General features: G+C 40.8%; 2 protein-coding genes and 2 non-coding genes across 4 annotated transcripts; 3 read left to right on the top strand and 1 right to left on the bottom strand.

Moving 5' to 3' along the window:
- Positions 1-25: 25 nt before the first annotated feature.
- LOC135946656 (protein phosphatase 1H) lies at positions 26-5,113 on the top strand. Its single transcript, XM_065494960.1, has 8 exons — positions 26-512; positions 867-1,065; positions 2,066-2,218; positions 2,273-2,470; positions 2,530-2,712; positions 2,969-3,076; positions 3,129-3,292; positions 3,382-5,113. The coding sequence occupies exons 1-8, from the start codon at positions 256-258 to the stop codon at positions 3,725-3,727; spliced, it is 1,608 nt and encodes a 535-aa protein (XP_065351032.1). The 5' UTR covers positions 26-255; the 3' UTR covers positions 3,728-5,113.
- Positions 5,114-5,229: 116 nt separating this feature from the next.
- Positions 5,230-5,300, top strand: TRNAG-GCC (transfer RNA glycine (anticodon GCC)). The gene has a single exon. It is a non-coding gene; the product is annotated as a tRNA-Gly (tRNA).
- Positions 5,301-5,381: 81 nt separating this feature from the next.
- TRNAW-CCA (transfer RNA tryptophan (anticodon CCA)) lies at positions 5,382-5,453 on the top strand. Its single transcript has one exon. It is a non-coding gene; the product is annotated as a tRNA-Trp (tRNA).
- A 1,049-nt stretch (positions 5,454-6,502) lies between these two features.
- Osi17 (DUF1676 domain-containing protein Osi17) lies at positions 6,503-15,516 on the bottom strand. Its single transcript, XM_065493987.1, has 5 exons — positions 15,241-15,516; positions 14,750-15,114; positions 11,229-11,583; positions 10,110-10,559; positions 6,503-8,026 (listed from the first exon to the last, which is right to left on the bottom strand). The coding sequence occupies exons 1-5, from the start codon at positions 15,381-15,383 to the stop codon at positions 7,888-7,890; spliced, it is 1,452 nt and encodes a 483-aa protein (XP_065350059.1). The 5' UTR covers positions 15,384-15,516; the 3' UTR covers positions 6,503-7,887.
- Positions 15,517-20,025: the final 4,509 nt, after the last annotated feature.

The following is a 20,025-nucleotide window of genomic DNA, read 5'->3' as shown; positions in this document are numbered from 1 at the left end:
ATAAAAGTTTCAAAGAGAATTCTCCGAATTTTCAACATCGATTCCGATATTGCGGCGAACTGCGCAGTGCGCATGCGCGTTTCCGTGTGTTTCCTTGTCAGCTGCATCACCGTCAAGTGTCGACCGTCCAACCTACTGATAAAAAAGGAGACGGCTCACTTTTCGCTTTTCGGATTTTTCCTGCATGTCACACGCAACGTGCGCCGATTGATGCCGATTTTCGGCCGCCGAACCCTGTGAAACGAAGCAGCAGCCATGTTCAGCCGCGTGCGAAGCGCCTTCATGAACGTGGTCGGCGGGATCGAGCCCGTGGTCGGCATGAAGGATGTCGACGGCCCGTCCGACGAGCGGGACAGACACCGACACTTGCCTCACAAGTTTCCGTACACGCGACCGCATTTTCTTCAGCTGCACACCGAGGAGGAGATCGCGGTGACCGCGGACCACCACATTCGGCCCATTATCGTGCCCAGGGACATCAACGTCATGCCCTGGAGTGCTGGATACGCAGAGTAAGGACTCGGCAACGGCAAATCGGCGAAATTGTATTGTGGTGAAATTACTCTTTAGAGATTTTTTCCACTTGCAATGATTTACAGTTGTTACAACTAGGAATATTTATCCAGGGAAACGTCATCTCTCCATTTCAGTTTGAGCCCAAAAACGCAATGAGTTGCAATAAAAAAATTTCAACGGCCAAAACGAGTCTATTCATGCCTAACAAAAAAAGAATAAAAAGTACATACGCCCTTAACGGGACAGACTCATTTACAGGCCATTAAATTAAATATTGATTATGTTTTTCAGGCTTTTACGTAATTTACGTAACAGTTTTTAATTTTAATCAATATTGTGTGCTCTCGCAGGGCTGTGAATGCGGGAAAGTCAATGCTGAACGAAGACCAGGCTTGCATCCATCGAGGCTTGCTGACCAGACAAGATCGCAACTCGTCGGACAGCCACAAAGCACCAAGTCTGCCGTATGTTTACTTTGGCATCTTCGATGGACATGCTGGATCTGGCGCTGCGGTGGCTGCTGCAAACCAACTGCACCATATCATTCATGTAATTAGTTTCTCAAACCTTATGGCTTTTTAAAAAAATTATTTAAGTTTGTTTTGAAAATAGGTTATTGTTTATTTTGGCTTTTAATCTCGGTAATTTAAACGATAAAAAATATTACGATTTTCCTGTCCTTCACGACTCGCACCACGCCTTCTTTTTTAATTTAACTTTAAAGCACGCCCCCTTTTTCAAATTCCCGCGCTTTTCGACTTAAGCTACGCCTCCTATTTCAACTTTACGGTGAACCTCGCCCCGCTGCAATTTCCTGCGAGATTCCAATTAAATCGTGAGTTTTGCTATTCCTCCCTGCTTCGAGAAGGGAACATGTGCCACGCCCTCTTTTTGTTTTACCAGGAAACCTCGCCCTATTTTTAAATTCCCGCGAGTTCTCACTAAAAACTTCATAAATGTAACGATTTTCCCGCGTTCTATATATGATACAAAAATGTTAAGCCTACTTGATGAAATTTGCATTGAACCACGCCCACATTTCAATTTCCCGAGAAAACCTCGATTTATACGATTTTCCCACGTCCCCGTTTCAATATTTTGCGTAAATTTTAGTTAAATCGTTCACTTTTGTTACTTTTCGGTGCATTTTTTATATGGGCCACGCCTTTATGAATTGTTAGGTACCACGCCCCCATTTCAAAACCCCCTAGATTGTCCAGTAATAATAATTTTTGCCCGCGCTTCATGAGACATGCCACCCCTTCTTTATGAAATATCCATACCCCCATTTTACAATTTCTCAGTGAATAGGTAAATTTTTACCTTTATTTTCAAGGGAACCACGCCCCCTTTTTGAAACTCCCGCGATTTACCATGTTTAATGGAGACTCCCACTCTGGTTATTCTATAGTAAAAAATAAATCTAAACAGTTCCATTTTTTCCAATGTTTAATATTAAGAAATCAATAATTATTTATCGTTTTATCTAGAAAAGAGAGGTTATAGGATTCATGAAAATGGATAGTTGAAAATTTAATTTAAATTTTAGGAAAAGCTGGTGGACATAATCGACCACTTGATCCCTCCAGTCGTGCAGATGGAAAAGTCGTCGAGGAGCGGCTTATCCTTCTTCTTTCCCGGCAAAGAAGTGAGCAAGGAATCTCTGATAACCGGTGCCTTGGAGTCAGCATTTTGGGACATGGTAATCTCCTACATTCCACTCTGGATGCGCTATCTGATATAAAACCATCAACAGGATCAACTAATAGGAGAGGACAAACTGAAATACAAAGTGAACGGCGGCTGCACGGCCTTGGCAGCTCTCTTCATTGACGGAAAGTTGTACGTGGCCAACGCTGGAGACTCGCGAGCCGTGCTTGTGCGCCACAGCCGCTCGCAACCCATGTCGTACGACTTTACGCCAGAGTCGGAGCGACAGCGCGTCCGCAGACTTGTGAGGAGCTATTTTTAATTAAATTCTGATCAGGATTATTTATTTTACGGAAATTTCAGGCTGCCTTGCAACCGGAGCTGCTGGGCAACGAGTACACGCACCTAGACTACTGCCAGAGACCGGTGCAGAAGGACATCGGCAAAAGGATCCTCTACAGGGACTGGTACATGACTGGCTGGGGATACAAAACCGTCACGCCAAGTGATCTCAAGCTGCCTGTTGTCCATGGCGAGGGCAAAAGGGTAAGCATCAACGATTTATTTTTAATAATCAGTTTTGTAATCGGTTAATGATCAATTTCTTCAAGTTAATTGTTTAAAAATGACTTGATTTTGGGGAATGTCTACATCAGACTGTAGTTTTTAACTGGGGGCGGGTTTTCCTGAAAAATAAAAATTGACGGTGTCGCATAACGTAGGGAATCAATAAACAAAGTTCTACAAGCAGCTGTTTCCCAATTTCTTCTTTCTCTCTTAATCTGGTATTTTTATTTTGCAGAGCCGAGTTTTGGCCACAATCGGTGTCACCAGAGGATTTGGTGACCACGAACTGAAGGCTCTCTACTCAAATATTCCTATCAAGCCATTCCTACTATGCCAGCCAGAGGTACTGCATCCATAAAAGTTGCCTTCTTCGTAAATATAATTTGAAAACGTAGGTGAAGGTACTGCATGTTGATAATGAAGAAGAGTGGAGCGAAGAAGATGTCTTAATTATGGGCACTGATGGTTTGTGGGACGTGACCAGTAACGAACGGGTCGCTGAAATCATCACAAAAAGCTTCAAACAGTTTCCTCAGGACGAGAATCGCAACAAATATAGGTATTATTTATCTTCAAACGAGCCTTAAATCGGACTAATTTAATTTGGTTATAGATTTTCCACTGACATTAAAAACAATTGAATTTCAGGTACACATCTGCAGCTCAGGACTTGGTGATGTCCTCGAGGGGCAAGTTGACAGAGCGCAACTGGCGCACCTCGGAGGGCAAGTCGGCCACGATCGACGACATTTCTGTGTTTGTAATCCCGATCGTGGACTACAAACGGGATCACTCGGCCTGGCTGGAACAAAACAAAGCCCTGCGCGAGCAAATCAGTGCTAACATGAACAGCATCAACAGCAACGTGGTGGTCGATAGGGCCGTCCACAACGGACACCCGCAGGACGAAGAGGAGGAAGTGTCTCTCGAGAGTGTGATGAACGGAGACGACGAAATCGATACCTCGGCCCCGCTCAGACTCGAGCTGCAATGAATGCGTTTATTTTAGGTCCAGCGAGCTGTATTTCTGTTCTTTCCACATTCAAAGGCTCAATACACAAACGTTTTGTAAGGTGAAGTCTGGGAGGAAATATGCGGATCACGTGCTTTTGTTTCAAACCTCTTTTTATCAGTTGGTTCGGCTGTGCAATCGAGCAGAATCGGTCATAATTATTTGCTAATTTGGGCAAGTTTACATTATTATCTCATGTTATTACACTGCGACGCTCCTGACATCTGGTATTTCCGCGGGAGCCGGGACTGTGATAATGTGTGCGGTAACTTAATCTATTTGTGTAAACACATTCCTACTGCACCTGAGTTGATAGTTTTAGCGAAATTCGCCATTTTTGTGGAAGCCCATCGAATTTGCAGCCGCTATCAGGCGGAGGTATCACCATACTCGGGAAATTCATTATATTCGACAGTGCCAATCGATTCCTGAGGGAAGAATTCGGGCAAGCCCAATTCGACGCGAAAATCAGGGAAAACGTAAAAATTCTTCTGCGAATTTTGGTTTGAAAATATCTCCAGCGACCAAACTGAGAAAGGTTCTGTGAATGACTTTGATAGTGGGCGTGTTTGGTACTTGTGTAATACAACACGACGCCCGTAGCTTACGCTGGCTGTCACTGTGGCGCTGCTGTCTCGATCTGAAGAGTTGGACCGGTACTGAGGAGTCGCTCTTTTTTCTGATTGGTTGCTGAAATTCTTAAGGAACTTTTTAGCTATTTTCGGAACAAAAGGTATTTTTGTACGATTCTGTTTATTTTCGGCTGCCCATTCTCAGTAATTGACCGGCATTATCGAAAAAATGAAATTCTGGAAAACTTAAAATAAATGGTGGCGGGGCTTCCCGCGACGAATGGTAATTTACGAACGATTTTTGTGTGCTCTGTGCGCTAGTTGAAGCTTTACATTTCGGTTCACTGATGTCACATAAGAACGTCTAAACTAATGTCACAAACTTATTAATTAGAAGCAAAATGTCATATAATTTGGCGTGCATTCCAAAAAGCATTCTGTTGGAAATCTGGTCGCCGTCAGGTTTTTTCTAATTCCAGATAAAAAGTTCTCTCTAATCATTGAAGTTGTTTATTTTTGACAATAATTTTTACAAAGACTTGGTTTTTTATGTGAGCATTTTCCAGGCGTGTATTACGATTGTGTTCTTTATATTATTTATTGCATAAATGTAGCATATATATTATATATTATCACCTATAATCTACATGCACCTTTAAAATGCACAGGTTTCGTTAAAATAATACGCATAATATTATTCTATCAGAAATTATGATCGAAGTATTTGCTTTTTATGTATATTTTATGATACACAAAATAAACTTCCAAGGATATGGAGTTCATATGAAATGGAAAACAGTTCTTTTCTTTCTCTTAATCCGAAAAACCAAAGGGGTCCTTACAGTTTGGGCTGTAGCGCAAGCCTTATTTGGAATATAGTATACGGCTTGATTCCTCAGTTTCTACATCGAAGCATCGGTGGTTCAGTGGTAGAATGCTCGCCTGCCACGCGGGCGGCCCGGGTTCGATTCCCGGCCGATGCATCTTTTTTGGTTTATTTTTATTTTCGTTAACTAGAAATAGACCTTAATGTAATTTGTAATTTTGTTTTGTCATTATTTTAAGACTCCGTGGCGCAATGGTAGCGCGTCGGACTCCAGTTCCGAAGGCTGCGTGTTCGAGTCACGTCGGGGTCAAATTTACTTTTTTATTTATTCTACTGATATTTTGGTTCTCTGCCAGGCTGTGGATGGGCGCGTGCAAATATGCCGCTACACGGCGCTAAGGTGTTGGCTGCCACGTGACGTCATCTTTCCGAGATGGCCCAGTAACCCTTTCCTCGTCCCCGGCTGGCACTGCGCGGCTTCAACTTATTCAACTGGTGTGGCAAGTTTTTTTCACTATGCGGCCGGCAAAAGGCAAATGGATAGATTCTTTGTTGCGCAACCGAAAATTCACATGCTGCCTGCGCGTTGACGTTGATCCAGCTACTTGACCTTGACCCTGCGCATCGTCGTTTATTCTACCAGATGGATTGAGTGTGTTTATTCATTCTGCGTCTGGAATGCGTGGCGTCGATCTGCATAAAGGTCAATGAATTCCTTTGGCAGCCTTACAACTCATACAATGAAATATTTTTTTTCTAAAAAAAATTTACTCTTTTGCATTTTTTTAGCACCATTTTGATTTTAGTATGGTATTTGACGGGAAAATGTTATTTCCTTGAAAATCAGGGTAAAATCAGGGAGCTTACAAATTTGAGAATATCTCGAGTTCTGATGAAGCTATAGAAAAGCAAACTTTGTGCCAAATGATGCCTAATTAAATGGGTGACAATTTTTATACTAGCAAAATTACTTTTCAAATTTTTCAAATTTGAGCAGTTTTTGAGTTTATTGTTCAATCTCAAATATCTCACAAAAGGGCGATTTGATTTTATACACATTATGAGATGAAATTTTTCCCTGACTGTGTGTAACAAACCTAAAAAATTTCAAAGCAGTGATACCTGCAGTTTTTTAGATAAAGAGGGTAAAAGGCTATTTTTGAGCTCAGGGTAAATCTTTAATTCATCTAAATTGCACGATCAGGAGGTTTTTAGCCTCGGTACATGCTTAGGGTCACCCCTGAAATCGGATAACTTTTGGCTCTATCTCTATCTCAAAAACTTATGGTTTGGCCTATTTTAGGCACAGCTTTGTGGAAAAAACCCCGACAAAATGGTCAACAAATTAAAAACAACTCATAAATGTCATGCTTTTATTATTTGTATCCAATACAACACACGTTTAAGAAAACAATAAGTTAATGGCAAACCAGCTTTTTACATATAACAAGAATTTCCACGCATCCATTCTCATTTCAGTCGTACGGTTTTGCATATTAAATATTTGAGTCATTGGCTCGATTGTCGCATGCGGTGCATGAAGGAAGTGCTTGGTCATTTGAATAATCAGCGTGTCTCACGTCGAGGGATTACTGTACTGTGACAAAAGAAACATTGCACACACTCGCTGCGCCGTGAATGCGCACAGCCAATGGCCTGGATTTTCCGCGAATTTTCTTTCCCGGCATAAAGTTGCTAATTGAAACCGACAGTGTTCCTCTTATTTCTTTAGAAGAAGGAGCACACATTCGGCAAAGTCACCTGGGAGTTTGTGAGTGCTGCTGCGCTCCACTTGAGTGCAGAAAAAGACGAGCCATCTGTAGAATGAGGCGGAGCGCGGAAATGTTTATCCCATAAGCCACATACTAATGGAATTCCTCTCTTGCTATTATTTACACAACGGTGATTTTCTCCGATATAAATAAATAAATACGACAAAATTTTGGTTTGATTGAGCAATATTCTGTTTCGCATCTTCTACCGCAAATTTTGAGTTAAAACTAATGCCCGGTGTCCCAGAAATTCCAAGATTTTTTTTTCAAGAGGATTGATACTGCAAATTCCTGGAAAATGCTTGTTGGTAATGCATGAACTCATCCCTCAGGATTCAGTTGAAGCCAAAATTGACCTAAGTAGCAGTGTAAATTTTTTTGAAAAGGGGCTGTCTCCTTATTAGAACTGTCTCCTTATTTGAATTCTCATTTTATTTCACAAAATATGGTTTCCCCAAACGGTTTCTGGACAGATCTGGACGAGAGGAATCAAAATCTGCCAAGGAAATGTGGTCAAGCACTGCAAATTTTGGAGAAAATTTGAATTTTTTAAATTTTACTTTGAAAAAAGGTTCTTTTTTGATTAGAACAAATTGTTTACTGCATCCAACAATTTTAATTATTTTCAATTGTTGCCCTGTTTCAATCCTCTTGCCCCGTTTTGGATCCTGCACAAGAAAAGAAATAAATAGTGTTTAAGAGGAAGTTCTCTCCCCTGAGCTAGTAGAAGCAGAATAAAAAAGAACTAGGCCGCGCGCACATGCATTTCAATAAATATACGATAAATAAATTACTAATTTGAAGGCGTCCACGAACAAAACTGAATCACGCACTTGCTTGTCCGTTGCTCGTCTCGTTTCGAGTCCACTCTTATTATTATTTAAAGCGACGTGATGATCGCAACACCGGGCCGAATCGCCGCTAATTCCATTCCCATCTGGCGGCGAGCGTGTGATTACGGTTTTCCGTTTTCTACACGCTTACGGGGCACCCTGGGTAATGCTGGTCGCAGTTCTTCTGGTCCTGACCATCCTTGGCCGCCTGCACGTACACGAAGAAGCGACGCACCGCCTCGTTGGCCGTCTGCGGCTTCTGCAGCTCTTCCGGCTCCCTGTCGATTACAAAATTAGGCTTTAATTCCGATCCAAGGCGGGAAAATCAGGCTTGTTTCCCAAATTGAGTCATTATCTGGATCATCTTTACGCCTCTCGAGATGATTGGTAAATTATTCTGGGTGCACACCTCACTTAGTGGGAAATTTCGGATAAGTGAGCCTCAAAATTGGGTTAGCGGTCTTTCAAATTACGCCGGAAAAACAACAAAAAAGTCAGTAGGCTGGTGACCCTGCCCGGAGTGCCAATTTAGAGACAATTAGATAGCAATTAAGATTGTTCTCGATTATCATAACGCGCTTTTGATTGGCAGGCTTGACCCAAAATCAAGTGGATTATTTTTTGTGTGTTGCTCTCGCTCACGGAAGTGCCGCTATAGAGCATCTCAAATATTTTCAAAACCGGTTGCGGATCTTGGCAAAACCCGCGCGCGACCTTATTTGCGTGAACCTGTCTCTGAGTTGCTACGGGCGTCGTTCAAATCACTGAATGAAATTGCTTCCCATGACCATAGTCTCGAGTCTTTATCTATATTGATACTTTTTGCCTCAATTCGCGACTTGTGCGTCGCGCTCTGCCGGAGATAATGGGATAGAAATGTCCATCATTGTGCGCGGTGAGCGTTCTATGGACTGCGGTTTCAACGATCGCGGAACTCTATGACAAGGTGCGCTCAATTAAGAGCAAAAATTGATTCTGATAGAGGAGGAACTTTAGACATTTCTCACATTCTCGCAGGCAGAATAATTTTTTTTAGGGATTTCTGCCTTGAAACGGATTTCCCTAGTTCGAACAATTGCTAGAATTATGAAAATGGCACGTCATTCAATTCACCTCGTTGAGCAGACTCAAAAAATGCACTTTCCAAAAAATAAAAGCAGTTTGAACATTGTTTAAATAATTTACGGACTCTACGGAGTCACCTTTTGACTGGAATTGAATGAAAAGGTTCCGTCATGACTTTTTTAAGCATCCGGGAGAACAATAAAGGTCCTACTTTTAAATTTTTTCCTTCCAGACAGCTAAATTTTAATTAGCATCGGTTTTAAAGCCCGTGTAACCTTTCGATTACGCGGCAATTTGCGGATAAATCGTGTCGCACTTGAATAGACGGGCGCGAACGTGCGCGGTTAAGCATCGCGACCTTCGTCTTTGTGTCTCGGTTCTGTTCTTTCTTTCTCTTCTTATCCGCTTGCAGCCATCATGTGGGACGCCGAAAGAAATAAAGCGCTGGAGAGAAAGGGGAAAGCGCAAAATCATGACCTGAGTAACGTCTATTACCGTCCGCCGCGCCCGATACGTTTGTTTTTGGCCCGGTCGTGAGAGTTTTCATGGTCAATGGGCATATTATTATATTTGCTCCGAGAAAACCACATATCTAGTAAAATGCATCCAATTTTCTAATTTAAGGAAACAAAAGTTGCGGAAATTTTGGTGCTTTCCAGGATGTCATCAAATTTAATGGGCCTTATGTCAGAGAGTGAATTGGAAGCAGGTTAGCTGGTCATTCATTGCAGCAGAGAGCAAAGTAAAGTTTTTTATGCCCGCGTGCCGCAGTAAATGGAACGATTTATTCGGAGCCGCGCGGATCGTGCTTCTCCGAGAATGACCGTCGCGAGCGACTCTAATCTTCGTTGATAATTTAAGCTTCCTTGTTTCAAAGAGCTAGTTTGCTAGCATGATTCGGACTTTTGCTTTGCTTTCCACGCTTGCAATCAGCAAAATCGCCGTTAGCCTAAAAACGTCCAAATTAAAGCTATATCTCGTCGCATTCTCCGTAGAAAGATAAAACATCAAAAACCACCTTAAAAATCTCCGTAAATTGGGGAACAGCTTATTTCTGAGATATTATTCGACTCAAAAGCGTCGAGCATCAACTGATTTATTGCTGCTGCTGTGCATCCTGCTTCCAGAATTATTTCTTTAGGCGTGTTTTGGACGTAGACACGTTGGAAAAGATTTTTCATTAAAAAATTGTGGTTTTCACGATTCTACGGCGATTGGCTCAACCGATTTTGGTTTTCAGCCCGTCAAAAGAAAAAAAACAAAGGTGAATTAAAAAAAACAAATAAAAGCACTGACCTGCTGAGCTCGGCAGAAATGAGGTTGCTATTCGGCGCGTACTTTTCCGGCGACTGGTACATTTTGCACACGGCCAGCTCCCTGCAGACCTCGACATTGGAGACGCTGTCCCCGAGGCCCATCGCCCTGAAGATGTCGTCGATCCTGCTGAGGATTGGCGAGTAGAAAGGGTCGTATTCTTCGGTGGAGGCGACCACCTCCGAGGCGATGCTCTTGTGAACTTGCACCTGCTGGCCTCTTCTCATCGCCGGCGACACGTTTGGCCTGAACACGCTGACGGCGCTGTGCACATTGTTCTGGTTGATGCTGGCCAGCCGCTTTTGCATGTCCAGCTCGTACGCTAGTTTGCTCTTCTTCCTCTCCTCTTCCCTGTCGTCGGAGAACAACTGCTGATGGCCCGAGTAAGGGGACTGGGCGACCGGAGAGGGCTGCGAGTACGAAGAAGAAAACCTGGACAACACCGAGAGAAAGCAAAATTGTTAAAAAAAACTCACAAATGAAAATTGACCAAAAACCACAGAAAAAACTGTCCTCAGGTAACGCGACCTGTGGAAGGTCGGTGACGGGCAAGGGAGAAAAATATTCACCGATTATCTCCAAATTTGCACGAAATTATTGAAAAAGCATAAAAAACCCGGTCTCAGAGCGGGTCTCAGGTCACGAGGTACCCTGAAAAAGGTCGTTAGGGTATCGAAGGTAAAAGCTCCTTTCAAGACGTGTCCGATGAGGGGTCGTAGTCGACGATACGACGAAAGGATGAATTTAAAGAAAAAAAAACCTTTTTGCGCATTTGCGTTGCGCAAAGAGAAAATACTGAAAAAATTATTTTTAATTTTTCTTTGGGCGCGAAAAATCTGAAAATTGGTTCCTAGACCAGTGGTGGTCTTTTACGTGCGGTTAAGTCGGCAGAAATCTTTAAATTTCCTCCGTTTGGAAAAAAATCACGAACTTTCCATTTCCCGAATCACGTTTAACGTTTATTTAGGCTTTTGATCGGATCGGCTCGTATTTGATCTCAAAATGTGTCCAGATAAATTTCGCGTCAATTTACCGTGAGTTTTGTCGAATTTTCTCCCCTTATCATGAGACAATTAATTGAATAAAATTAATTGGACATACTTTGACGGTTCAGCCGGGTCGACGAGATAGTCAGCCGGAGACTCGGACGCGTCCTGCCTCTTCCAGTAGTCAGGGGGTCCGTGGTAGTCGTCGTGGTGGTGGTGGCCGCCGCCATGGTGCTTCAGGTGGTGAATGTGGTACTGCTTGACCGGGCCGTGGTGGTGGTGCTGGTGGCACGTCTTGAACAACGAGGCCAGCGCCGGGAAGACGAAGAAGAGGAACTTGATGGCCAGTTTCTTGACGGTGCCCACGCCCAGAATCAGAGGCAGCAGGAAGAAAAGTTTGATCTTGATCAACTTGATGATGAGCAGCAGAGCGAAGAAGCCGAACAGCAACTTCTTCTTGATTTTTTGACCTGAAACACGCGCCAAGTAATTATAGATACTGCTGGCTTTATTTGGAGAAATTTTTGCGGTGGCAGGAAGTCCAGGCACAAGGCAGACAGAATTTTTGCGGTTGTGAGAAATTGGCTCAGTAACCCCAAAATTTAATGATGATTTTTGTAGTCTACCCTAATTCTCATTACCAATTCACACCTGAGTTGTATTTCGCAGAGGAAGTGGCTATATAAAGTACTTAATCACGCAGATTGTTTCGTTTAATTGTGTGTTATGTAAGCGTGAGAGAATGTTGAACATTGGGAATTAAACGGTCCTAATTGTTTTGCAGGCGACGTAAATTATTTTGATGAGCATCTTCTTGTCACCGCGAGAGCATAGTCTTAATTACGATGTGTTTGTTGACTTCCAAGTTATAAAGATCCAGATTCGCGCGTTCACACGGTTAAAAACGGGTATTTGAACCTAACAAAAATTTAATTGCGATTTACGAGAAATAGACAACTATTTTTCGACTACTTTAAAGTTTGGTTTTGCTCGCGATTAAATTAAAGAAACAAAGCGCATTGAAGTCAACTACCTGCAAGCCAGAACAAACAGTTATACAAAAGGATTCGGCTGGGCGCGAATTAAAAAGGTTCTTTACGGCTGACCTGGTGGTCGATCAACGAAATCAACAAACAATACGGTTGAGGCATAACTCGCGAGAGCGAAAATTCTGCCTCCTCAGGCTGTCGAGCAAAAGTGAACGAACTCGCGATGAGAAGAAATAAGAAATGTATAGCACATGTGTTGGACGGCTGAAGGCTGAAAGTAACAAGGAAATTACTTCTCGTGATTGCATAGCAGGTGGTGTGGATTCCAAATTATCAAATGAGTTGCACAATCTCGAATAAATTTCAAAAAATTAATAGATGACTTGCACGAAAGGTGTGTGAGAGTCCGAACTAATCTCAAAAGCAAATATTCCTGTTTACACGTAACACTCTGCGTGCTCAAGTCTTTAAATAATACTGTTATGCATCTTTAAAACAAACAAAGGATCGGAAAAAGACGTCAAGTTTAATTATGTTGTTACACGATTTTGAAATTTGAAAACATAATTTCGTCTCCTCCCTGAATTCCGTCCGCTTCAGAGGTGCCGACGCGTTCATGATCACGCATTTCATTAGCATGCCATTGAGATAAAAAATAAAAACGGGTCCGGCTAGCCTGTATCGCACAGCCCGAGGAAAATCGAGGCCAGCAGACGCGCACACACACACACATTTTACTCTTTCTCCGTATTTCGAATGTTTGCTTCCGCTCCTGTGTCCACTCCTACACACGCAACCTCTCTGATTCATTCTGTTTTACTCTCTGATTGTTAGTCAGCAGAAATGTAGGAAAGTAGGTCTGACCGGCGCTCGCTGAAAAGCAAACGATTATATTCATCCGTCGCCCCTGATCCACGACGTCAATGTATACGGGTTTTTTCGCTTTTCACGATCGAGCGAAATTGACAATACGACCGTGTACTGATGTTCGACTTCCTTAATTGTTGTAAGAGATGCGGAAAAAGGGATATTAGCTGAGACTAAAAAATATCGATCTCATCGGTGACGAGAGTTAATTTTCGTTTAAACAAAGATCCTCAAAATTACTTCTGACGGTGGAATTTTACCTTTTATTTAGTTAAAAACAATTTTGAATGAAACATTTTCACGTCACTTAAATTTAATCGTGTTTGTATATCATCCTAATTCATTTTTACCGCAGAAATACGCCGTAAAGTTCTCATGAGAATCTGTAGTTCACAGCAATTACTTGTCAGAGATGAACCGAAAAGGTCACAATAAGCTGTACTGTCAAAATCTGCTAATTACAGTCGCAGATGCCGTTTTACCTCCTCAAGTTATGCGCGATTTTGTAGAAAAACCACAGCGAAAACAGTTAGGAATGTTTCTACATAAAAATCAAAGGTGCTGACAGAAATGAATTATTTCAAATCACGATTTGTTAAAACAATAAAAGTGCGCGTGCCCGCCTAGAAGATTCATGGCTGCAAAAGTAGGTAAATGATGCGTGCACACTTCGGCAAAAGGACGGGAATATTATTTTTTTACAGTTACGGATGGACCGCGAAGAGAGGTGCGGCGAGAGGAGCAGAGAATTCGGACAAACAGGATCTCATCTGCGAAGCGAGCGGAAACTTGTCGCCTCCAGTGTAAAAATTTAGGATTTTAGCACAGCCATTAGGGCGATTATTCAAATTTCGCATTCCGCGGAATGCGTCTTTGTTGATACTGCAAATTATCAGCGAAAGATAAATATAACGGCGTGGGACACTTCGTGCAAAGAGACCTCCTGCTGCTGATTACGCCAAACTAATCGCAAACCGGCGAATTCCCGCGAGTACAAATTCAGCAAGCGAAAACGTAACACTCGAGCAGGATTTTTAAATAGGCAGCGCGGCGAGAACAGTTACATCAGCACAGAAACAAAACTTTAAAGTGAGATGAGCGAGAAGACTCGGCGCGTGACGGCTCAGGTCTAATTCAGAACTTTGTTAGATAACACACCAAAAATTTACGGCGCATACTCTCATACTCTGCTTTTTGCAATTAATAATTATCTCTGAATTTCTGCGCCATTAAGCGTGTGTGCATTTGGGATGGGCACTTTGATTAGCAACCATCCGTGAAATTGTCTACAGACGTAATTATGTATTTAAAAAATTTAAATGTTTATACGAAACAATATATATCGCATCATTTTTTTTTGCTCTTTTTCTCCCTGTCCGAGGACGGAGGACCGGGAAGGGCGCGCACTGCACTAGCACGAATGCTGAAACCTTTTGATCATTTGATCAAAAAATAAAAGAATCGTCTCAAGATAAGATTTTTGAGCTTTCGTTACAAATATGAGATTAAAATTCATATCTCTCTTCTGAGATTTTTAAGATTTCGTGTCAAAAATGAGATTGAGAGTTGGATATCAGCTGAGATTTTAAAGATTTATCTCAAAATGAGATCAAAATTGGGATCTCAGCTGAGATTCTTCAATTTGTTGGTGCAAAAATTTTGTTTATCGCAGTAAATTTTCCGTATAAAAATGAAAATCCTCCTTCCAGTGTAAATCTTTACGAATTTTAAAAACAGCGGCGTTTAAAAAATAAAATAAAAAATAATTTGTTGTACTCACTGAAGATTTTCTTGATGAAGAAGCGTCCAGTCTCCAAGCTTCTCTTTTCCGCCTCCTGGCTTGCCTCTTCGTCGTCGGCGTCAACTGCACCCTCCGGCGCCTCTAGCTCCACCGAGAAAAGGGTGCGCTTGGTTGCACCCTGTCCAGGAGCCTTGACCCTGAGCACGGCACCGTTGAAGATGGTTTCGGGCAGCGCCAGGGTGAAGTCGTGCGTCTCCACGTACTGCTTGGCCCTCTCGTAAAGCGACTCCTCGCCGAGCACGCGGCTCTGACGCGGCGAAACTTGCTGCTCGTTGCGTTTGAAGCCGACGTCGTCCGTCACGTCCCAGTTGGATTTGTCGCTCTCGAAGGTCCCGAGGAAGTACCTGACGAGGCAATTCAGGAGGTGAATTTTTATAAAAATTAATAGAAATCAATTTTAAGAAAATCGACCGTTGCATCGGTAAATCGCGAGTCGCGCATGAAATAAAACTGTAAATAAATTTACTCACTTTTCCGCGTTGCCGCTGATGCAGCTGAGGTCGGCCTTCTTGGTGCAGTCGACGATGATGTCGTCCACAAGGGCGTCCTCCCTCGATTCCCAAGCAGCACACGCCACCACGGACACCACAAACAGCACAAAAATCGGCCTCATTTCGAATGAAATTGCCCACAGCGTTTGCAAAGAAGTGCTCGGCGCCGATCACCGGTACATTATTTTCATGATGCGCGCGTGCACGTCGGTCGGAATCCACCTGAGGAGTGAGCTCGAGTTGTGCAGCATCACAGCCTTTTATGGGTCAGCCAGAGCCAGTGCCACAGCTGAGCGGCAGACGAGTAGCGGAGCGGTCGGTCGCTCCGAGCCGCGGGATGCGCGCAATCCGCACCGTGGTCACCGCGCGGCCAAATTTTTCCTCGACTTGCTCTCGATTTTATTGCCTTCGACAATTTGGAAGTTGGCCCAGCACCACAGACCAGACCTTATTTTAATTACGCCATTTGTGCGCACTGACCAACGGGAATTTCAACTCGTTTTGAGAATTATTCTCCAGAAGTTGTTTCGCAATCTCAATCTACGTTCCTGCAGCGATGATGGGTTTTAATAATATAGTTATGCATAATTGTTTACAAATATACAATTTTATAGATCATAACATCCTCAAGAACTGGAATGTGATTATTGAACTGCATTTATAAATGAGAAAATAAATTAAATCGAAAGTTGTTTCATAAATATTTTCATCTCGACGTTCTGGCATTAAATGAATTTAATATGAATTTTATTGATACTATAAATTGTGTATCTTTAATCGTCAAGATTCGAAAATTTCAGTGTTTGCTATTTAGTTTTAAATATTCAGAATATCATTTTAGAATATTAATAATAATGTCCCCTTTTGTGAGTAATTTACCAATGATGTAAGTTCCTAAGTTTTTCTCTCGAAATCACTTTTAGCTCAACACTATTTTTAACAGTCGCTCTAGAAAAAAGTGTACATTTTATTCCGAAAATTATTTAAATTTTGACAAATTTGCAAAGGCCACAATTTCAGAAATTGTGATCAGATTTCACTAAACTTTGCATTTTTGGCATTTGCTCAGCGATACGAATCAAAATGATGTGCCATTTCTTCAATTTTCGTGATTTTTCCGAAGTGTTTTCCATCAGAAAAGAGCTGTGGGGAAATCACGTGCAGAAATGGAATGGTTTGTAGCAGAGTTTAAATTATTTTACAATTCTGCTATCTCAAAATTTGTTCTTGTTGGAAAATATGTGTCACTTTTTTGGGAAATTAAGTAAAGAAAATAGAACTTCAGTGGTCGGATTTCTATAAAACATACTTTAAAATTTGCTCAGCGAAACGTACGAATCGAATTAGGTGGCACTTTTCGCGATTATTCCAAAATTTCCCAAAGCTTGTCTCTAATTTTTGCTTGGATAGTTTCCATTAAATCAAGCTTAATTTTGGCTATTTCAAATATTTTCATCTTTTGGCAATATTTTCCAATTGGGTTTTTTTCCGGAAAATTAGGCAAAAGAAAACACCAAAGTAGTCGGATTTCAATAAAATTTACATTTTTGGAATCTGCTCAGCGAGACGAATCGAATGATGTATCTTTAGGAAAAGTTCAGAAATGTTCCAACTGAAAATTAGTCTTGGAAAATCGCGTGCAAAAATGTAACAGCCTGATATGTAGGAAAGTTTAAATGTTTTCCAAAGCTGCAATTTAGTAATTCAAATTTTTTAGCTGGTATATTTGTGTTCATTTTTCTGCGAAATTAAAAAAAAATAGAGGGGTTTTTGTAGAATTTTATATAATAAAAAATTGCAAAATAGATCTCAGCTTTCTAAATTTTGATAAGATTTTAGCTTTAGCACTCACAGCCACATTATTATAAAGCCACAAACTCATAACCCTTTGATTTTTTTTTAATTTCAAATTAGAAAAACATTGTCAATTCAGATTCCAGTTTTCAAGACTTTTAACTATACGCTTTAATAGAATTGACATCAGGCGAAGAAACTGTAAAATTCGAGATTTGATCGTCCGCAAAATAACGGAAAAAGTTATTTCAGCAAATTTAAAAAATAGCAAAAAGTATTTTTCGCAAGCCTTGAAAAATAGTATAACATATTTCTGAACTTGAAAATATATTAGAAAAATCGTAAAAAAGTAAGAGAGCGTAACTCAATTGGACATAATTATATTTTCAGACCATAAAATGACTACTTACACGAAATTGTAACGAATTAGAATTGAATTACTATGTGTCAGGCTGGAAATGACAGTTTAAGGAGAAAGCAATGCGGTCATAGCACAATAAGGAGGATCACACACACACAGACAAATAATAATTTACGGCCTTGGCTCTCTGTGATTGTTGGCGCGGCATATTATGCACGCTTGGCTGCCTTTGCCTTCCTTCCCCAACCTTTTCACCGACAACGCATGCAGAGCAATTTATATATTTTCGTCTGCATGGTACCTCCGTTAACAGCCTCTCTCGTCGGCATATATCAAATAATGTCGTTCTCACTTTCGTGGTTGGAAAGTAAAACATTATTTATAATGTTTTACTTTATAAAGTAACAATCAAAAGACATCACATTGTAATTGAGATCAGGACTTGGCTATAATATGTGGAGCAGCAAGGTGCAAAAGGTGGCCAGGTTGCTTCTCCAATACGCCAAAGGACCGGTGCAACTTGCAGTTAACCAACTGGGAATATTAATTATTAAGCAGAGAAGCTCTTAAATAGGTCAATTTCATTTTGCTGACCACATTCGGCACCTTTGATTTCAGCTCTGCTCTCAAAACCAGAGATCTCTATTTTCCTTTCTTTTGTTGAGATTGTAATTTTAACTTATGTATCCATTTAACCTATCAGCGCATTTGTATCAAACTTGGCTGGAGAACCTTTGCAATTATATCACAAAACGAATTTCTTTTTGATCCTGCAGAAATTATGAGGTTGCAGGAATTTTCTTAGATGATGCACGCATTTTTTTATTAGTTTAAACCCAAAATGAGCCAAAAAATAAGCGCAAATGCAGAATAAAGGCCTCCGGAATTGATCGTTTGACGACGATTTTTGTGAGTATTTTCAATAATAAGCAATAATGGTTTTCTAAAACTCAAGCCAAGCGATTAATTTAAGAAATAATGAAAATGGCGCCATGAATCGCTCAATTCGAGGAGCTTTTTATATTTAAAAATGAAAAATAATCAAACCTAGGACTGACGGATGGTTGAAAAGTTAAACGAATAAACTTAAACAGAATAACAAAATGATTTAGAGTATCATACATAATACATACCACCACCATGTTCGCAACTCATTTTTTTCTGCACAAAGGAAGGAATAATAATATGAATTAGGGATAGGGACTACCGACAAGTTAAAAATCTCCACAGGAATGTGGTCGTTTATTGTTTTGATTTTTTCGGCCATAAGCTAGGTGGTGCATCAGTGCTGCTCTGGTGCTGCTTGAGCTACCGCCCCTTGACTCGCAGTCTCAACAACAAAAAGCCAAGGGAGAATAAACTCAAAACAGCTGTGAATGTGAATAGCATGGAAAACAGTCAAAAACACAGTGTGATAATCCCAGGCATAGGCTTTGATAATCTAGTGATATGCGATGTCCTTTGTTACGTGCCAGTGAATGAAAATATTTCGCACGACCAAACATTTGAATTTCCAGAGATTGCTAAGTGCGCATATCCGTGGTTGCATACATAGTGCTTGCTGATTCAGTGGAAAGTGGAGGGAAATGCCGATGCTCATAATCCGCAGGACTTTTGCAGGTAAGACAGAAAAATTTTAACTCGATCATTACAAAGGTATAATTTTGTAGTCCAGATTATCTTGTGACCGCGTTGACATAATCTTCAAAGAAATTCGCTTTGTAGGTGCTAGCAATCGAAATTAAAATTGAAATATTAACCTTTGGCAATTGCTAACGTCGTCTTCGTGCACCTATGCGGTTGAAACAAGAGGATGGCTTTTACTTAAGGTACTATTGCGATGAAAACAAGTCCAGATTAAACGACAATGAAAAAAAAACACTAATATCTGACTGAAAGTTAATTTAACTCCAAAACTCCGTCCCTATAAAAATAATAATAATAATCTTTATTTGATTTATAGGGGGCAGATGGTGGATTTTAGTCCCCGAATATCGATAAGTCAATATTAATTATATTCAATCAAATTGGGATCAAATTCACTCAAAAATCTGCACGACATTGTCCCAGGGTAAAAAAACGTTTTTAATTATCAACTTTGATTTTCTCGAAAAAGAATAAATAATATATTTTAATGATATATTTATTTGAAAAATCAAATTCTCTCATTTTTGTTATCTAGTCGCAATGTGTATGGGCCACATTTTGGCTATTATATGGATTTTCGAAATCCATCCCAAAAAATCACCTTTTAAAAAACAATGTTTATTAAATCAAACCAATCAGAGTTTTGTGACTTTTTTATTGAAATAATTAAAATACTTGGGTGTTAACGATGTGATTAAATGTACAGATGCGTATGATTATGGACGGGTGCCGAGAGGTGGAATAATCAGAAGAATTTCTTTCACGGCCAACTGGCGCGGCTCTTATTTAATTAACGAGCTTGATAAGTATAAAGGGATCTCAACCGGTATTGATAGAGTGCATGCAAACGAATGAAATATATATGCATTATTATGCGTTCAAGCATTGCAAACACATTATTTTCCGTTCAAGGCAAAAATAAATACACTCGTGGTGAACGCGAAAAGTCCAGCTATAAGTCA

Source organism: Cloeon dipterum, chromosome X, assembly GCF_949628265.1.
Source record: "Cloeon dipterum chromosome X, ieCloDipt1.1, whole genome shotgun sequence".
NCBI classification, from domain to species: Eukaryota; Metazoa; Arthropoda; class Insecta; order Ephemeroptera; family Baetidae; genus Cloeon; species Cloeon dipterum.
This window is presented reverse-complemented; position numbering and strand designations above follow the sequence as displayed.